This window comes from Bufo bufo, chromosome 8, assembly GCF_905171765.1.
Source record: "Bufo bufo chromosome 8, aBufBuf1.1, whole genome shotgun sequence".
NCBI classification, from domain to species: domain Eukaryota; kingdom Metazoa; phylum Chordata; class Amphibia; order Anura; family Bufonidae; genus Bufo; species Bufo bufo.
In genome coordinates this window covers 129,118,050-129,132,927 of record NC_053396.1, presented here as the reverse complement: position 1 = coordinate 129,132,927, position 14,878 = coordinate 129,118,050, and the positions used below count along the sequence as shown (strand labels likewise).

The following is a 14,878-nucleotide window of genomic DNA, read 5'->3' as shown; positions in this document are numbered from 1 at the left end:
CTCAGCTGACAGCTCTTGGTATCTGATCTCCTGACTTCATAAACACTCATTGTAGCTCATTTCTCATCTTACTGATAAGAACGTGGGTTAAATAAGTGTTTATGAGACGTTAGTAGTTCAAAAATAAGGGATATGCATATCCGGCAGATAACCCAGATAATCGCTCAAAGTGAAAGTTAAATGCTCACATCTAGGCTAAGACTCCTTTCAGACTAGCGAGTTCCATGGTCCGGACTCGCAGCGAGAGTATGTGGCAGCTTCCGTCCTGACCTCCCAGCACTGACGGGGTTGCATAGCATTATACTGATTTATGATGCTATGTAACCCTTAGAGGTCTGGAATGTATTGTATAACACTGACATATTGGTGTCAGTGTTATACAATACATTCCAGAACGTCCCTTCTTTCAGCCTAGACTGTTACCTTCACAATGTCTCCTGTACGCATCATCAGCATAAAGATTAAAGAAATTAATAGCCCCAAACCATGGCATTTCTAACTTTTATTCACAATACTGCAGGTCCAGATTTCAAACTGCAATATTTTTACACTCAAGACACAGTCATGCACAATCCATATTTCAATTTTCTATTGCTTCAACCACAATTTAAATTAACTTAAATGTCCCAAAATAAAATGCAAAAGATTTAGTTTTTCTTTTTGTTTTTCTTAAAAAAAAGGAAAGATTAGACACTGAGGTATTCAGACCATCCTGTATTCTCAGCGTATATCCAACATAAATAACTTAATTCCAATTTTTAAAAAAAAATCTCCAAAAAGTTACAGAATGATATCACTACACATTTTTTGTATTTTACAGATAACACACCCTAAAAAAGAGGAATGTACAGCAAATGTGTTACAGTTGAGAGAGACAATGGGGAGATAATATATTTATAACACCAGATTTCTTTTAGTAAGCCTGTTTTTTGTTGGAAGAAAATTTAGCAAAAATTGACAAACTGTCCCGTCACAGTACTGGAAAAAAACAAACAGGTACCCTGTGAATATACTGCTCAGTCAGAACTTGTAAAACTAGAACTCCAGATGTGGATGTACAGGTATCGTTTTCAGGTGACAGAATGGCCACATACACAGAAGCTGGATGCCTGCTGGATAATGCATTACATGAGACAAGATCTGAGGACGTGGAATACAAAGTGACACCTTTATAGGAGTACAATTCCTTACGATTTTATCCCCAACTTACAGAACTCGTGAAAGGGTGCACCATAGATCATACAGTGCGTATCTACAGTAAAGGATTTCTGTTACAATTGTACCATTGGTCATATGTAGCAAATGTCTGCTAGTAACATTTGGCTCAGTATGATGCTGCACATATACAAAGTTCGGGTTACAAAAAAATCTGGATACTACAGGGGGCTTTCCCCCTATTTATAGGTGTTTAAATTATGGTTAAAACTTCAGGGGCAACTGGCTCAGTGACAGCCCTTCACACAGAGCAATATATTTATTAAAACCAATGTAAAAAATCAACTGAATTGGTCTCTTTTTTGGCCTATTTTCTTGCGAAGTGTAGTCAACCAGTAGCATTAAGGAGTTCTGCTCTCCAATATATCTTTAAAGGGGTTTTCAGAGATATTTTTACCGATGACCTCTCCTCTGGATTAGTCATCAGTATCTGATTAGTGCGGGTCCAACACCTGGGGCCCCTGCTGATCCGTTTGAGGGCACCAACGCTCTATGCAGTGCGGCGGTCTTCTCCAGCTTTTCCTAGGCCATGTGACGTCACGCTCACTGCTCACATACCCTAGGAGCAGCTCAGCCTCACTGAAATGAATGGGGCTGAGCTGCGATACCAAGCACAGTGACATGGATGGAGATGTGCTTGGTGAGCAAGGAGAAAGCCACAACGCTACTGTGAGTGCCGATGGCTTTTCAAACTGCTACTCACCGGGGGTCCCGGGTGTCAGACCCCAACCGATCAGATGCTGATGACCTATCCAGAGGTCATCAGTAGAAATATCTCAGACAACCCTTTTAATTGCAAGAACAGGAAGGTTTCCCTTCTCCTCAAGATAGGTTCTGTCCCAAGAGGAGAGAAGCCCAGGATGCATGTGTGCCTGGTGCCTAAATTATGAGAATAGACTGACAGTGCAATTGGATGTGTAAGACTCTTGCCTAGTACTTCATTAATTGGACCTAATATGATGTTAGGCATCTTATCTATAGTCCCATCTCTTTTTATAATTGACCTTCAACATTACCAGCATTTTACTGGTAAATAACCAATCTAAATGAACTGGAAACAGGCAAATTTCCAGATACAGTACCATTCTTCTATTTTTCTAAGTTTTATTACAACTTATCCATAAGGAACATCAAAGTGCTTTGACTGTTCCTGAGGTCTAGAATGTGGAAAGCAATATATTAAAGCAGATCTGTTAACAGCAATATTGGAACTGTTTAGATTGCTGCTTTCTTCACTTTCCACCAATCATGTCATAACTCCACATTTGTCGGGCTGTTAACAGTGATGAAACAGAAATCAGAACCTCTGGGGCGGAGAGAGCTGCTCACATGACTAAAGAATAGTGCTCTACCACAGTCATAGCGGGACAGGCAGGAAATATTTTAGAGAATTTGGTCTGGCTGCTTTCTCCTGCCCTTTTTGGTGTCATTTTCATTCTTTTGATTCTCATAGAAAGCCTGCAATCTATGTCGGAAATAAAAAAAATAAGCAAAGCCGAACATTCAAACAATACAGAACTGTGCAGAACATAGCATAATAAGAACCAAATAAAAGAAACATAAGAAAATAAGTCATAAATAAATATAGGATGAAACATCTGCGCTGCAAATCCGCAAAGTGAATGAGATGGAAAGAAATCACATTCAAGCATTGCGAAAAAAATCTGCAACATAAATTGACCTGTGGTGCAGATTTAAATCTGCACAGGTTGAAACTTGCAGTAAATACACAGCAAAACTCATGTGAAATGTGGAATTTCTGAAAATGAGGCAAAATCCACAGCAGCTGCTATGTGTGGCCATAGCCTAAAATGTACCGGTAGCAAATACGGTACACAAGTGGGAATATGAAGATTCCAGACAAAACGTACCATCCAAGATCTAAAAATCCTTTTTATTTTTATCTTTTTCATTTTGTACCGTCTTCAAGATATCGCTCACCTTTTTAAAACTGCCATGCTCTTCTCTTTGTGCTATTCCAAATAAAATTCCAGTATACCTTGCAGATTAACCCTTACAATAAGAGTAACTCCTTCTATGTTTCATTTTAACTGTAAAATATTACATTAAGCAACAATAGATTGAATTTTGTTCTACACTGCCCTAGAATAAAAAAATTAAAAAAAAAGGACCCCTTTACGCTATGACCCATAGGGGAGAGCTGCATAGCATCAACTGCTCCTGCGACCGTGGAGCGGGCCTGTCCATGCCCTGCCAAACTATACACAATGACGTTGTATATGATATCTACTATGAGCTCGTCTTCATTCCCTGCAGTACTGAATATGGAGATCGATTAACGATTATGGGACTAAATCCAGCTCATCCTTTTCACATAATGGTCTAAGTAACATCCGTCAGTTGAAGATGTTACAATTTTTTATTTTTACTGTAGCTCAATAGATTTTAAACTTCATCCATACTTGCCAACACATTGCTGTGGACATACCACTTTTTTCAAAGTCCATGCCCCTTTCCCTTGCAGGCTATGTCCTAAGGAGAGCTGCTTTCCAAGAGCAAGCAGCTCTCAATGCGCTATATACAGTAGGAGGACTTGCCAGTTCTTCCAGGAGATAACCCCTAGTTCTAGAAGCCTCCTGGATGACTTCAGCTCTACGTTCTGTCACTTATACCACCCACCTAATCATCTGGCAGAACTAACATGGCACTAATGGTTCCCCTACACATTACAGCTAGAGGTTAGTTGATGGTCGAAAAGCAGTTGAAAAAACATCTGGTGAACCTTCCTTTCACAGACATAGCCATAAATAGTTTAGTCCATGCTGGCCTTTACAGTTGTTCAAAGGCCCATACACATTCAATGAAACCAGACGATGGATGAACGATCTTTCTGGGAACATTCTTTCATCCTTGTATGATCTGCTGCAGTAGGAGACAAGACCATTTTGATACAGGAATTCCTCAAATTATGACAAAAAAGGTACAGCATTTCAGTAGGTGGATAATTACACATTTTTTAGCCTATTTTTGTCTTTGGTGCTTAATAAAAAAAAAAAAAATGAAAAGTAATAACAATTAGAGAATTTTTTAATTGCTGTTTAGCATGATTCACCAAAGAGTCACCTTCACACAATGCATGCAGCCTATACATGGTGTCGTCAGCCATTTTGTAACTTCACTGACCCACTTCGTGACTGGTGTGGTAGCGTATTATATAAATATAATTTCTACCCCTAGGCAATTAACAACCTGGAAAACCCAAGCCCAAGATGGCTGCGTCCCCTGAGTTTGTAGACTATAGGTGCCTATTGATTATCTTTTAAAAGTGAACGTTTGGCCACAAAAATCTTCTTATATGCTAAAACAACAGCACTAAGAAGGGTGAACAGTATCAAACTGAGCCACATATTTCCAGACAATATTTGTGCCATATTCCTTCCTCTTTATTAACCTCTGCAATGCTTCTTCGGAGGCGCAATGGTCTCCATGTTGTATGATCTAATCTGGCTGCGTCATGGACAACACAATGTACCTTCCCTTGTTGAATGGTTGCTCTTACATGCAAATTGTACCGTAAGTAAACAGACCCTGTGGTGAAAAACAGGAACGGGAGACCAGGAGAATAAGGGGGATTCGAGGCCTACAAAGACCATCAGACCTGTTACAGATGCTGCATATTTGGAGATGCAGAAACATTTTTTTTCAGTTTTTTTTTCTCTTTTAATACAAAGCAAAGAAGTAACCAGACAGAAAATGAATCGTCCGTTATGAAAGAACCCATCTACGGAGAGTTTCTGCAGCGGATTAACGTGCGGACGTGCAGCACCATTTCTTTGTAACGTGCCATGTAGAATTTTAAGTCCTGTTCCTACTTACAATAAAAAATAAAATTGGAGTTTGAGGAATCCAAGAGGGCAGGTAGAAGAAGACACGAGTAGGTGCATCATGGTGGGGTAAGTTTCCCCAGGACAGTAGCTGGTTAATCCTGCTGTGAGGGGATGAGGTTTGCAGATTCTGCTGAGTTCTGTGTTCTCACGTGAAGGCTACAGCTCGAGTCCGGCGTAGCTAGCGGCTGCTGTTCTTAATGGCTTCCTTTGCTGCTATAATCAATGGAGTCAGACTAGAAAGAGGCTTGGCTAGTTTTAAAAATGGATGCTGCAAGGCAATCAGAAAGAATCCTAGTTATACAATTGCAGTCTGGCTTTGGACATACCATAATTTGTGGTGAAGGTCCCACTGGCCCAAGAACGGTGTGCCAGCTATAGCACAAAAGTATAAGAAAAGTCCCCAAATGAAATGGAAGGTTTCATGAGACACTAAACTATTTTACAATGACTTTAGGAAAAGGTGCTGACTATGCCAACACAACACATTACTTCATAATTCAGCTTTTATGATTCCCATCATACTTTTACGGCATCCTGTCTTTAGATTTTATGACATAACAGCTGCTTGAAAAAGATTCAGTCCCACAAACTAAAAGAAAAGTCCTGGAGTGAGATCATAACTGTCCGCATCCTACTTTATTAAATACCAGCATTATATGCCTGGCAGATTAAACGTAGTAAATTCACCAGGTCGTACACTGGCATGCTGTCTTACATGGCTGCCCAGCCATATGTGAAGCAACCTGCAAAACTGACCTGACCTAGGTCCTTTTTTCCACAGAGCTGAAGCACAGTGTATCGGTGTAAGAGGGAGATTAGTGCTGATCTTGTGTTTGGTTCACAGAGCAATAGTTAGACCACAAGACTGTAATAAACCCCAAGGTCTCCTAGATTCTCAGCCTGGGCTATCTGTGCCCCAGGGGATACACATCACATGCCTAGGGGTCTCACAGTGTTTTACTGCTGTGTTTTGCAATAGGTAAAGCACAATACATGAGAGAAGCCCTACTGCAAAAACAAAAGAAAGTCAGTCACCAGTGAAAGCACATGTGTGGGTCGCCTTAGCTGAAATGACAAAAGTTCGAACAAACACAATGCAATAGCACTCTGCAAACATAAAATATATAAAACTAATGATATATTCACTATGTAGAATGAATATGAGACACTTTGCAAATATATTTGCAATCAACATTACTTGTGCCCATCCATCACAGCAAGGTGATCTCTTTCTAGATAGGATCTACTCTATGATCCCTCTCTCTCTGCCAACCAAAGGGCCTCCAATTAATTCAGGGAAAGCAGCTTCCATATGTATTCTGAATCTGCTGTATGTGACTCCTCTCTTTGCCAGCTGGTGTCAAAATTAATTTGAGGCCCGCTGGTTGGCAGAGAGAGGTATCATATAGAGTAGCTTCCCATCCATAAAGAGATCACTTTGCCGTGATAGATGGGCACAAATGATTTTGATCAAATTATATTTGCCAAGTACCTCATATAAATTTTTACAGAGAATATAGCAGCATTAATTTCATATATTTTATGTCAGCAGAGGGCCGTTGCATTGTGTTTACCTGTACTTGGCGTCGCACACCTACTCACTCACTTCATTATACAGGATCTGCTGATTAACTTTGTCTTTTGTTTTTGCAGTATGCATTTGGAGGTGTGGCTGCCACCATTTTGGTCATGCACACCTAGCAAACCCATCTTTTCTATAGGCCGTTTTCAATTAGTGCAGTAGATAGCTGTAGTCTGCTCTCCCTGAATTAATTTGAGGCTGACATTGCCTGATACTGGGACAGGACGAGAACTGATCAAGAATAAACACATTGATTGATGCTGGTTTGTTTTGGCCTACTACATAGGCCAATACATAGTATATTGGGAGGAAGGATTGATCTTTCCCCATTCAGTTGTATTCATGATCAGAAGCAAATTCCTGAGTACATCGGAAGGTGTGCTGCCAATAATCAATGTATACATGATTTTATATTAGTGGTTGGTGAAAGATGGAGGTTCTCTCAAATTATTGCTTTACTTCTCCCTGGCAGTGTCTCCACATGGACTTTCAATATGGTATATGGTATTTATGGTCTTATTATGGTGTCTTTTTCACACAAGTAACTGCTTGCCAGTCATAATGATTGGAATTTTGCATTAAGTTTTCCACTGTAATTTTGTGATAAAGTGAATAAGCAAGTATAAAATGTATGCTTTCTGTGCATTTTTTCAGTTGAATACAAGCTGCGTTGGCATAAAGAGTGCATGGACCTGTGGTTGGCTGCACCAGCAATGGCTTGGATTTATTGCTTCTAGATGATGACAATCTCTCCCGGTCATGTAGGGATAATACAGGGGGCACAGCTTGTTCAAGGCTGTGAAATGTGTACGGTAACAAGCTGTTCACAAGTCAGTACATGACCATGGACAGATTATCATCTGGAAGTAAACTATGGAGGTTCTCATACAATGGATGCAAGCAGAGATCTTTGAAACCAGGAGAAATTACACAAGCATAGACTTTTATAATACAATGAACAAGCTTTTGTAGGCTTGAGGAATCACAAAATATAAACTTTTGTATAAAAGGGGAGATCAGTGAATACTATTGGCATCTTATAACTAAGGCTACTTTCACACTGGCGTTTCTGGGTCCGCTTGTGAGATCCGTTTCAGGGCTCTCACAAGCGGCCCAAAACGGATCAGTTCAGCCACAATGCATTCTGAATGGATAAGGATCCGCTCAGAATGCATCAATTTGGCTGCGTTAGGTCTCTGTTCCGCTTTTGAGGCGGACACTAAAACGAAGCTAGCAGCGTTTTGGTTTCCGCCTGATGATGCGGAGCCAAATGGATCCGTCCTGACTTATACTGTAAGTCAATTGGGACGGATCTGTTTTCACTGACACAATATGGTGCAATTGAAAACGGATGCGTCCCCCATTGACTTTCTTTTGAATACAAGCGTTTGCATTATCGGTGTGGATCCGTCTGTGCAGATACAAGACGGATCCGCACCGAACGCAGGTGTGAAAGTAGCCGTAAATATTTGATGTCCATTACAAGAAAAGAATATGAAGCTTTTCAGCATAACCCCCACATTAATGACAAACACAAACGCTACCTTTACTGATAATGCAATGTCTTTGCAGCAACGATAACTGATGCTTCAATCTGCTCTGATAAAACCTACCTCTGGATATGACTGTGCAGAGCTCACACAAAGTAATATTTTATAATAATCTCAGATAGTGATGGCCTATACTGAGGATAGGCCATCAATTGTAAAATAAATGAACCTATCGTATGTACACGCTGAATGCCGATTTGATTAGCATGGCTGATAATATCAATTCATTTTGTTCCCATGCCACTTAAACTGCCCTAAGGCTGTGTTCACATGCTGCGGCCACAATGTGCGGTGAAATAATATCGGCATTACAGAGCATGCAATATCACCTGTAGAAGCTCCTTGGCAGAACCTCTTCTGTCCACATCCATCTCTAGGCATCGGTTGAGGAAATCTCTGAAAACAGCTGACAGTCTCTCAGGATTTTGCAGTTCTGGAGTTCCATTGGTTGCTATCAGGTACAACGCCTTTACACAAAAGAAACCAGTAGTATCATTAGAAAATGGAAAGTTTCCAGGAGGAACATCCAAGGCTGTGGTCACTGTGTTCCATCAGGGACATACTGCAAGCTAGGGGAAGTTCCTGATGTATACCTCTCACAGAAAGCTCCGCTTAGAGGGACACAATGGCATGTTTTAGCAACTGCTTGCTTTCCCCATGTAATAACTGGAACATCTATTCTTATGGCTCTATGTTGTGCCATTCCTTTATTATTCCTGCTAGAAGTTATGAATGAATTAGTAGCAGTCTGCAATGAAGGTCCAGATAAGTGTTACCAGTTTGGGGGGGGGTGTCCCTGCACAGTGTGGCACTACCCAATCAGTGCTGCCAGTGTCAGACTGTGTGTGGGCACCGCCCCAACTGGTAGCACCCATCTGGACCATCATTGCAGACTGCTAGTAAATAATTCTTAACTTCTAGAAGGAATAATAAAAGAATGCCACTACATACAGTCATAAAAATAGATGCTCCAGAACCTTTATTCCATGGGGAATGCAAGTAGTTGCTAAAACAGATATGTCAGAAGAGGTGACAGCTCCTTTTCAACCATGATTGAGTTTAGCAAATAGAATTAAATTATTTAATGTGTAAGAAAATGTAATGTTAGCATCAAAAATGCAGTAGGACTATACTACTTATAGACTACTCATATCTCTACTTCAAGTTTTTTTGGATTGATGGGCAGATATGTGAAGCTTTCTTTTTGTCAACTGGGCTGCTTCCATTTTAAAAACCTGTATATTCCAGAATTCCTCGGGTTTAGATAATATCTTCCTCTGCAATCGCTTGATCATGGTAGATCAACAAAGCCCCAACCCATCCTTTTAGGTATGTCCCAAGTGGAACCTATAAAAATCTGGGCCCCAAGTACTGACCTGTAGGGATTTCTCGGCAGCTGCCAAATGGACAAATTATGTGCAACAAACACAACAATGTAGTAATAAAGCAAACTTACTCGGAGAGGGTTTTCATTAAGGTAAGGCGGTTCTCCTTCAACCATTTCTATGGCCATTATTCCTAAGGACCAAATGTCCACTTTAGGTCCATAGGCTTTTCTCGTCACCACTTCAGGAGCCATCCAGTAAGGTGTCCCCACCATTGTGCTACGTTTACTTTGCTCAGGCGTAATCTGAGCGCAGAAACCAAAGTCAGCTGAAAATGAGACATAAAAAAAAGCACAAAATGTAAGTCCACTATGTCTCTAATAGCTTCAAAACTCGACTGCCACGTGTCCTACTGCATTTTACCAAAACGGCATCTCCTCATTAAATAAAAAAGAGAGCAAAATTGTTATATTTAGTCAAGCGACCTACATTTAAAATGTGTTTTCACTGGACACCGGGCATCTGATACTCACTAAGTTTAACTGATCCATCCATCCCAAGCAATATGTTGTCACTCTTGATATCTCGGTGTATAACTTGATTTGAATGCAAGAAGTCCAAGGCTTGTAGGCACTGAGAAAACGAACACACGTTAAATAGGCAACAAATCCAGTGTATACAAAAATTCATTGTGGAAAAAGCAATCGTGCTGTTTGCAATAGTCACCCCCAAGCCATAAAACACATTTGCATTTTCAGAATCCTTGCCAGTGAAAGGAAATATCTGCTCCCACAGTCTGAGTACCCCCCCTTCCCCTTCACTTTTCTACTAGCTATCTGCGCTTATTTAAAGGCTATGAACACATTTGAGGCAATTCTTTTTTATTAATTCTGCATTTTACTCATTTTGGGCTAAAAATCTTTTTTTCAAATGATGAAGTCAAGAGATAAGAGCAACACATGAGCCATCAGATGATGGGATTCAAAGAAAACAGAAACAGACAACCTCAAGATTGATTTTTAACCCTGTATTTAAAAACAGCTGAACATTATATATATATTTTTTTTATAAAGGCCAATTGAAAAAAATAAAAAAAAAGATTTTTAGCCCAAAACGCAATCATAAAATTGCCCCAAAGGTGTCCGTAGCCTTTAAGCCATATTCCTATTAGTTTGATAAGAATTGAGCTATAATGAAGGTTTATAGGGTCGGGAGATCAGAGATAAAGAGCTGTACATGAGCTGTCAGATGACGGGATGCAAAGAAAACAGTCTGCAAACAGGACAGATTTTTTTTAAACCCTCGTTTCTCAGAAATGAACATTTCTAAGAAAGACCAACTGAAAAAATTATTAACCCCCAAAATGAGTAAATTACAATTATAAAAAAATGCCCCTGAAGGAGTACATAGCCTTTAAGCTGTGATTACTGTGATGCAGACATGTTAGCTCAGGGATAAGGTTACTGGACTTTAGCAATGATACCACATAGAAAAATTTGTAAATTATAGAGGTTAAATCTGCATCTTACCTCTCGACAAACAGCTGCAATCTGTCCTTCATCCATACACGTTTCTGTTACGACATCAGTCAAAGAACCCCCAGCCAGGTACTCCATCACTACCCAGAGCTCATCCCCAACCAGATAACTGCAGCGCAACAATTATACAGGCAGTTAGAGCAGTCAATGCACAGATATTACAGCATTTCTACTGGTGTATCCTGCAGGTTTTTTTACTATGTATATTTAGTGTAAAACTACATTTTTAGGTTTCTTTCACACTAGCTTTAGGCATGCTCTGTTTTTTGTCCGGCTGCCTCTCGGCATGTTTGCCGTGCTGCGGCCGCATCTCCCGCCTGTCCCCATTATAGTGAATGGGGCCGGGCCGCACATGTGTGCAAGCGTTAGTACGGATCCGGCAGGCTGTTCCCCTGCCAGAACAGCCTGCCGGACAAGCCTAGCGCCAGTGTGAAAGAAGCCTTAGCCAAAGCACCGAGAAGACGTAAAAACTAGTGCAGCGTATATCATGTAACAAACATAAAACCCGCAATCTAATGCATCTTCGTACAGTTTACTACAAATCCCAGTTTTGCTTCGATGAAGCTGAAGGGTGCACATACCAGATACTAGAATGTGACTCTCAGAGCTGTCAGGCAGTTTTTGCATGTGGTTATAGTGGTCTCTCAGATGCTTTATAAGACCCTAGTAGCCCTTTTATGTGCTGTTTTGGCCATGAGTAGTAATGTAACATGCAGCCCTTACATATGGCAGAGATAGAAATGTAGTCCTGTCTGTCAGCTCTGCTCCATCCGTCATAGATATGGAAATTATCTCATTGAGGCACGGCCACTCACCTGTCTAAATAATTCACAATGTTAGGATTTTTATTTTCCCTCATGACCAAGATCTCATTAATAATTAATTCTTTTTTGGGCTGCTGTTGAAGGTTCATTTGCTTTATTGCTACCTGAGAGAGACAAAAGGGATAAGGAGCCTCATTAGCACATTGGATGCTTACAGACGAAAAAAACTGCCATAGAAAGGGCAAAATCCAGCCGCAAAATGGAGCTGCTCAGACACGTTCACCACTGTGTAGTGACCGGCTTACCTCTTGTCCTGTAGCAATGTCTATAGCTGTGTACACTGTACCAGATGCCCTGTGCACAGACAGAAAATCAGATAGTAAGTCTTAAGAGGAATCTAGTTAAAGTATACACGTGTACATAAGTCGTAAAATACAGGGCCCCAAACACTGGCAAAAGCATTTAGTTCACAGACAGGGGTTCATCACCTATGATATCACTGGTACTACAGGAGGAGTGCCTTGTATTTAGGCATTTCACAACCTTAGCCAATGATCGCTATACTGAAAGAAGCACAAGAGGCCATCTAACCACTTAACCACCTAAGGCCTCTTTCACACGAGCGTGTCCGGATAAGGTCCGGATGCGTTGCAGCATACCCGCGCAAGTAGGTACCCAATTGCAGTCAGTTTTGATTGCGTTCCGTTGTTCAGTTTTTATCGCGCGGGTGCAATGTGTTTTGCACACGTGTGATAAAAAACTGAATGTGGTACCCAGACCCGAACTTCTTCACAGAAGTTCAGGTTTGGGTTGAAAGGTTGTGTAGATTGTATTATTTCCCCTTATAACATGGTTAGAAGGGAAAATAATAGCATTCTGAATACAGACTGCATAGTACAATAGGGCTGGAGGGGTTAAAAAAAAGATAAATAATTTAACTCACCTTAATCCACTCTTCTGTCTTCTTCTTTGAGGAATAGGACCTTTGATGACGTCACTGCGCTCATCACATGGTCTATCACATGATCTTTTACCATGGTGATGAATCATTTGATGAGCGTAGTGACGTCATCAAAGGTCCTATTCCTCAAAGAAGAAGACAGAAGAGATGAAGGCTGCGCAAACAAGTGGATTAAGGTGAGTTAATTTTTTTTTTTAACCCCTCCAGCCCTATTGTACTATGCATTCTGTATTCAGAATGCTATTATTTTCCCTTATAACCATGTTATAAGGGAAAATAATAAAGATCGGGTCCCCACCCCAATCTTCTCCTAGCAACCGTGCGTGAAAATCACACAGCATCCGCACTTGCTTGCGGATGCTTGCGATTTTCACGCATCCCCATTCAGTTCTATGGGGCCTGCGTTGCATGAAAAACGCACAATATAGAACATGCTGCGATTTTCACGTAACGCAAAAGTGATGCGTGAAAATCACCGCTCATGTGCACAGCCCCATAGAAATGAATGGCTCCGGATTCAGTGCGGGTGCAATGCGTTCAACTCACGCATTGCACCCGCGCGGAAATCTCACCCGTGTGAAAGAAGCCTAACTGTTTTGCCCGAGTCCAGCTTGGGCAGTGGGAAAAGTAGCTAACTGGAGGGGGGAGGGGCTGCTTTAGATGCTGCTATCTCCTGAATGGTAGCAGCTAGAAACATGCAACTGGTCTTTTTTGAAAGCCGACAGTCCATGCTTTCCTACAAGTCCAAAATACAGCTAAAGTCCAAGCAACAGAGGGGAAATCAATGTTAGAAATCGAAACCTGCTTTTACTTTCACTTTCAGCTGCATTCACAGCATCCTGAATTCTATCAGTGATATCTTCCCCTGTACTGAACATATTGCTGTCATTCTGTATTGTCTGAAAGCTTGGAATGTCAGCTTTCAAACAAGACCAGTTGTATGTTTCTGTTACCATTCAGGAGATAGCAGAATCTAAAGCAGCCCTCCCCCCTCCAGTTAGCTACTTTTCCCAGTGCCGGATTTGGGCTCGGGCAAAACAGTTAGGTGGTTAAAGTGCACCTTTCAGCAGATTTGTATCTATGAAGCTGGCTAACCTGCTGCCTATGTACTTGGCAGCTGAAGGCATCTGTGTTGGTCCCATGCTCATATGTGCCCACATTGCTAAGAAAAATGATGTTTTAATGTATGCAAATGAGCCTCTAGGAGCAACGGGGGCGTTACCATAACACCCAAATGTTCAGCTCTCTCTGCAACTGCCGCGCCCTCTCCCCTTTGATTGACAGCTCCAGACAGTGTAAATATCATCCCACCTGGCCCTGTCAATCAAAGGGCAGAGTGCGCAGCAGTTGAAGAGAGAGCTGAGCCTCTAGGTGTAAGGGCAACACCCCAATTGCTCCTAGAGGCTCATTTGAATATATTAAAACATCATTTTTCTCAGCAGTACGGGCACATATGAACATGGGACCAACACAGATGTCTTCAGCTGCAAAGTGCACATGTAACAGGTCAGCCAGTGTCATAGGTAAAAATCTGCTGACAGATGTCCTTTAATAACCAACCAGGAGCAACAGAAGCTCGAAATCTACCTCAAACAGCACTTCTCCTGCTCTGTTATAAAGCCTCTAATGTACAAACCAGATTTATACTGTACACAAGTGCAATTCCTGTTACTGTACACAGCAAATTTTATTAGTTGCAATCTCCTTTTAGCCACTGGAGGGCAGTAAAAGGCCATATTAGACTGTAATATATTATAAACTGACATCATCCTCTGTCCGACTAGTGTTATGTGGCCTGTTTTTTTAAGATCCCACTAGTTGGACCCCTACTGATCAGAAAGTGATACGCCACTGTATGATGGGAGAATGAACCACAGCAGGCTTCAAGAGGTCTAGAAAAAGACCACCTCATCTGAAGCAGATCGCCTGCTAGGATCATTGGGGGTGATTTACTAAGACACCGGTCTTAGATTTACCCCTGTGCTGCTGTGTGCCTCGTCATAAATTGGGCAAATCTAAGGCAAGCCCGGGCCCCAGGAGAGAAAAACTACTCCAGCCTGAATGGAGTATTTTTTTTTTGCCAACATTCACACCT

At 41.2% G+C, this 14,878-nt stretch overlaps 1 protein-coding gene across 3 annotated transcripts in view; it reads right to left on the bottom strand.

The window, feature by feature from the left end:
• Positions 1-2,219: 2,219 nt before the first annotated feature.
• PAK3 (p21 (RAC1) activated kinase 3) overlaps positions 2,220-14,878 on the bottom strand; it is a 171,181-nt gene continuing 158,522 nt past the window's right edge. For all 3 annotated transcript variants that reach the window (XM_040442366.1, XM_040442367.1, XM_040442365.1), the window contains exons 9-15: positions 12,128-12,176; positions 11,874-11,986; positions 11,050-11,167; positions 10,054-10,153; positions 9,652-9,848; positions 8,525-8,662; positions 2,220-5,331 (exon numbers count right to left, since the gene is read on the bottom strand). In XM_040442366.1, the coding sequence (XP_040298300.1) occupies positions 5,242-5,331; positions 8,525-8,662; positions 9,652-9,848; positions 10,054-10,153; positions 11,050-11,167; positions 11,874-11,986; positions 12,128-12,176 (805 nt within the window). In that variant the 3' untranslated portion in view covers positions 2,220-5,241. The remainder of the gene's footprint in view (positions 5,332-8,524; positions 8,663-9,651; positions 9,849-10,053; positions 10,154-11,049; positions 11,168-11,873; positions 11,987-12,127; positions 12,177-14,878) is intronic.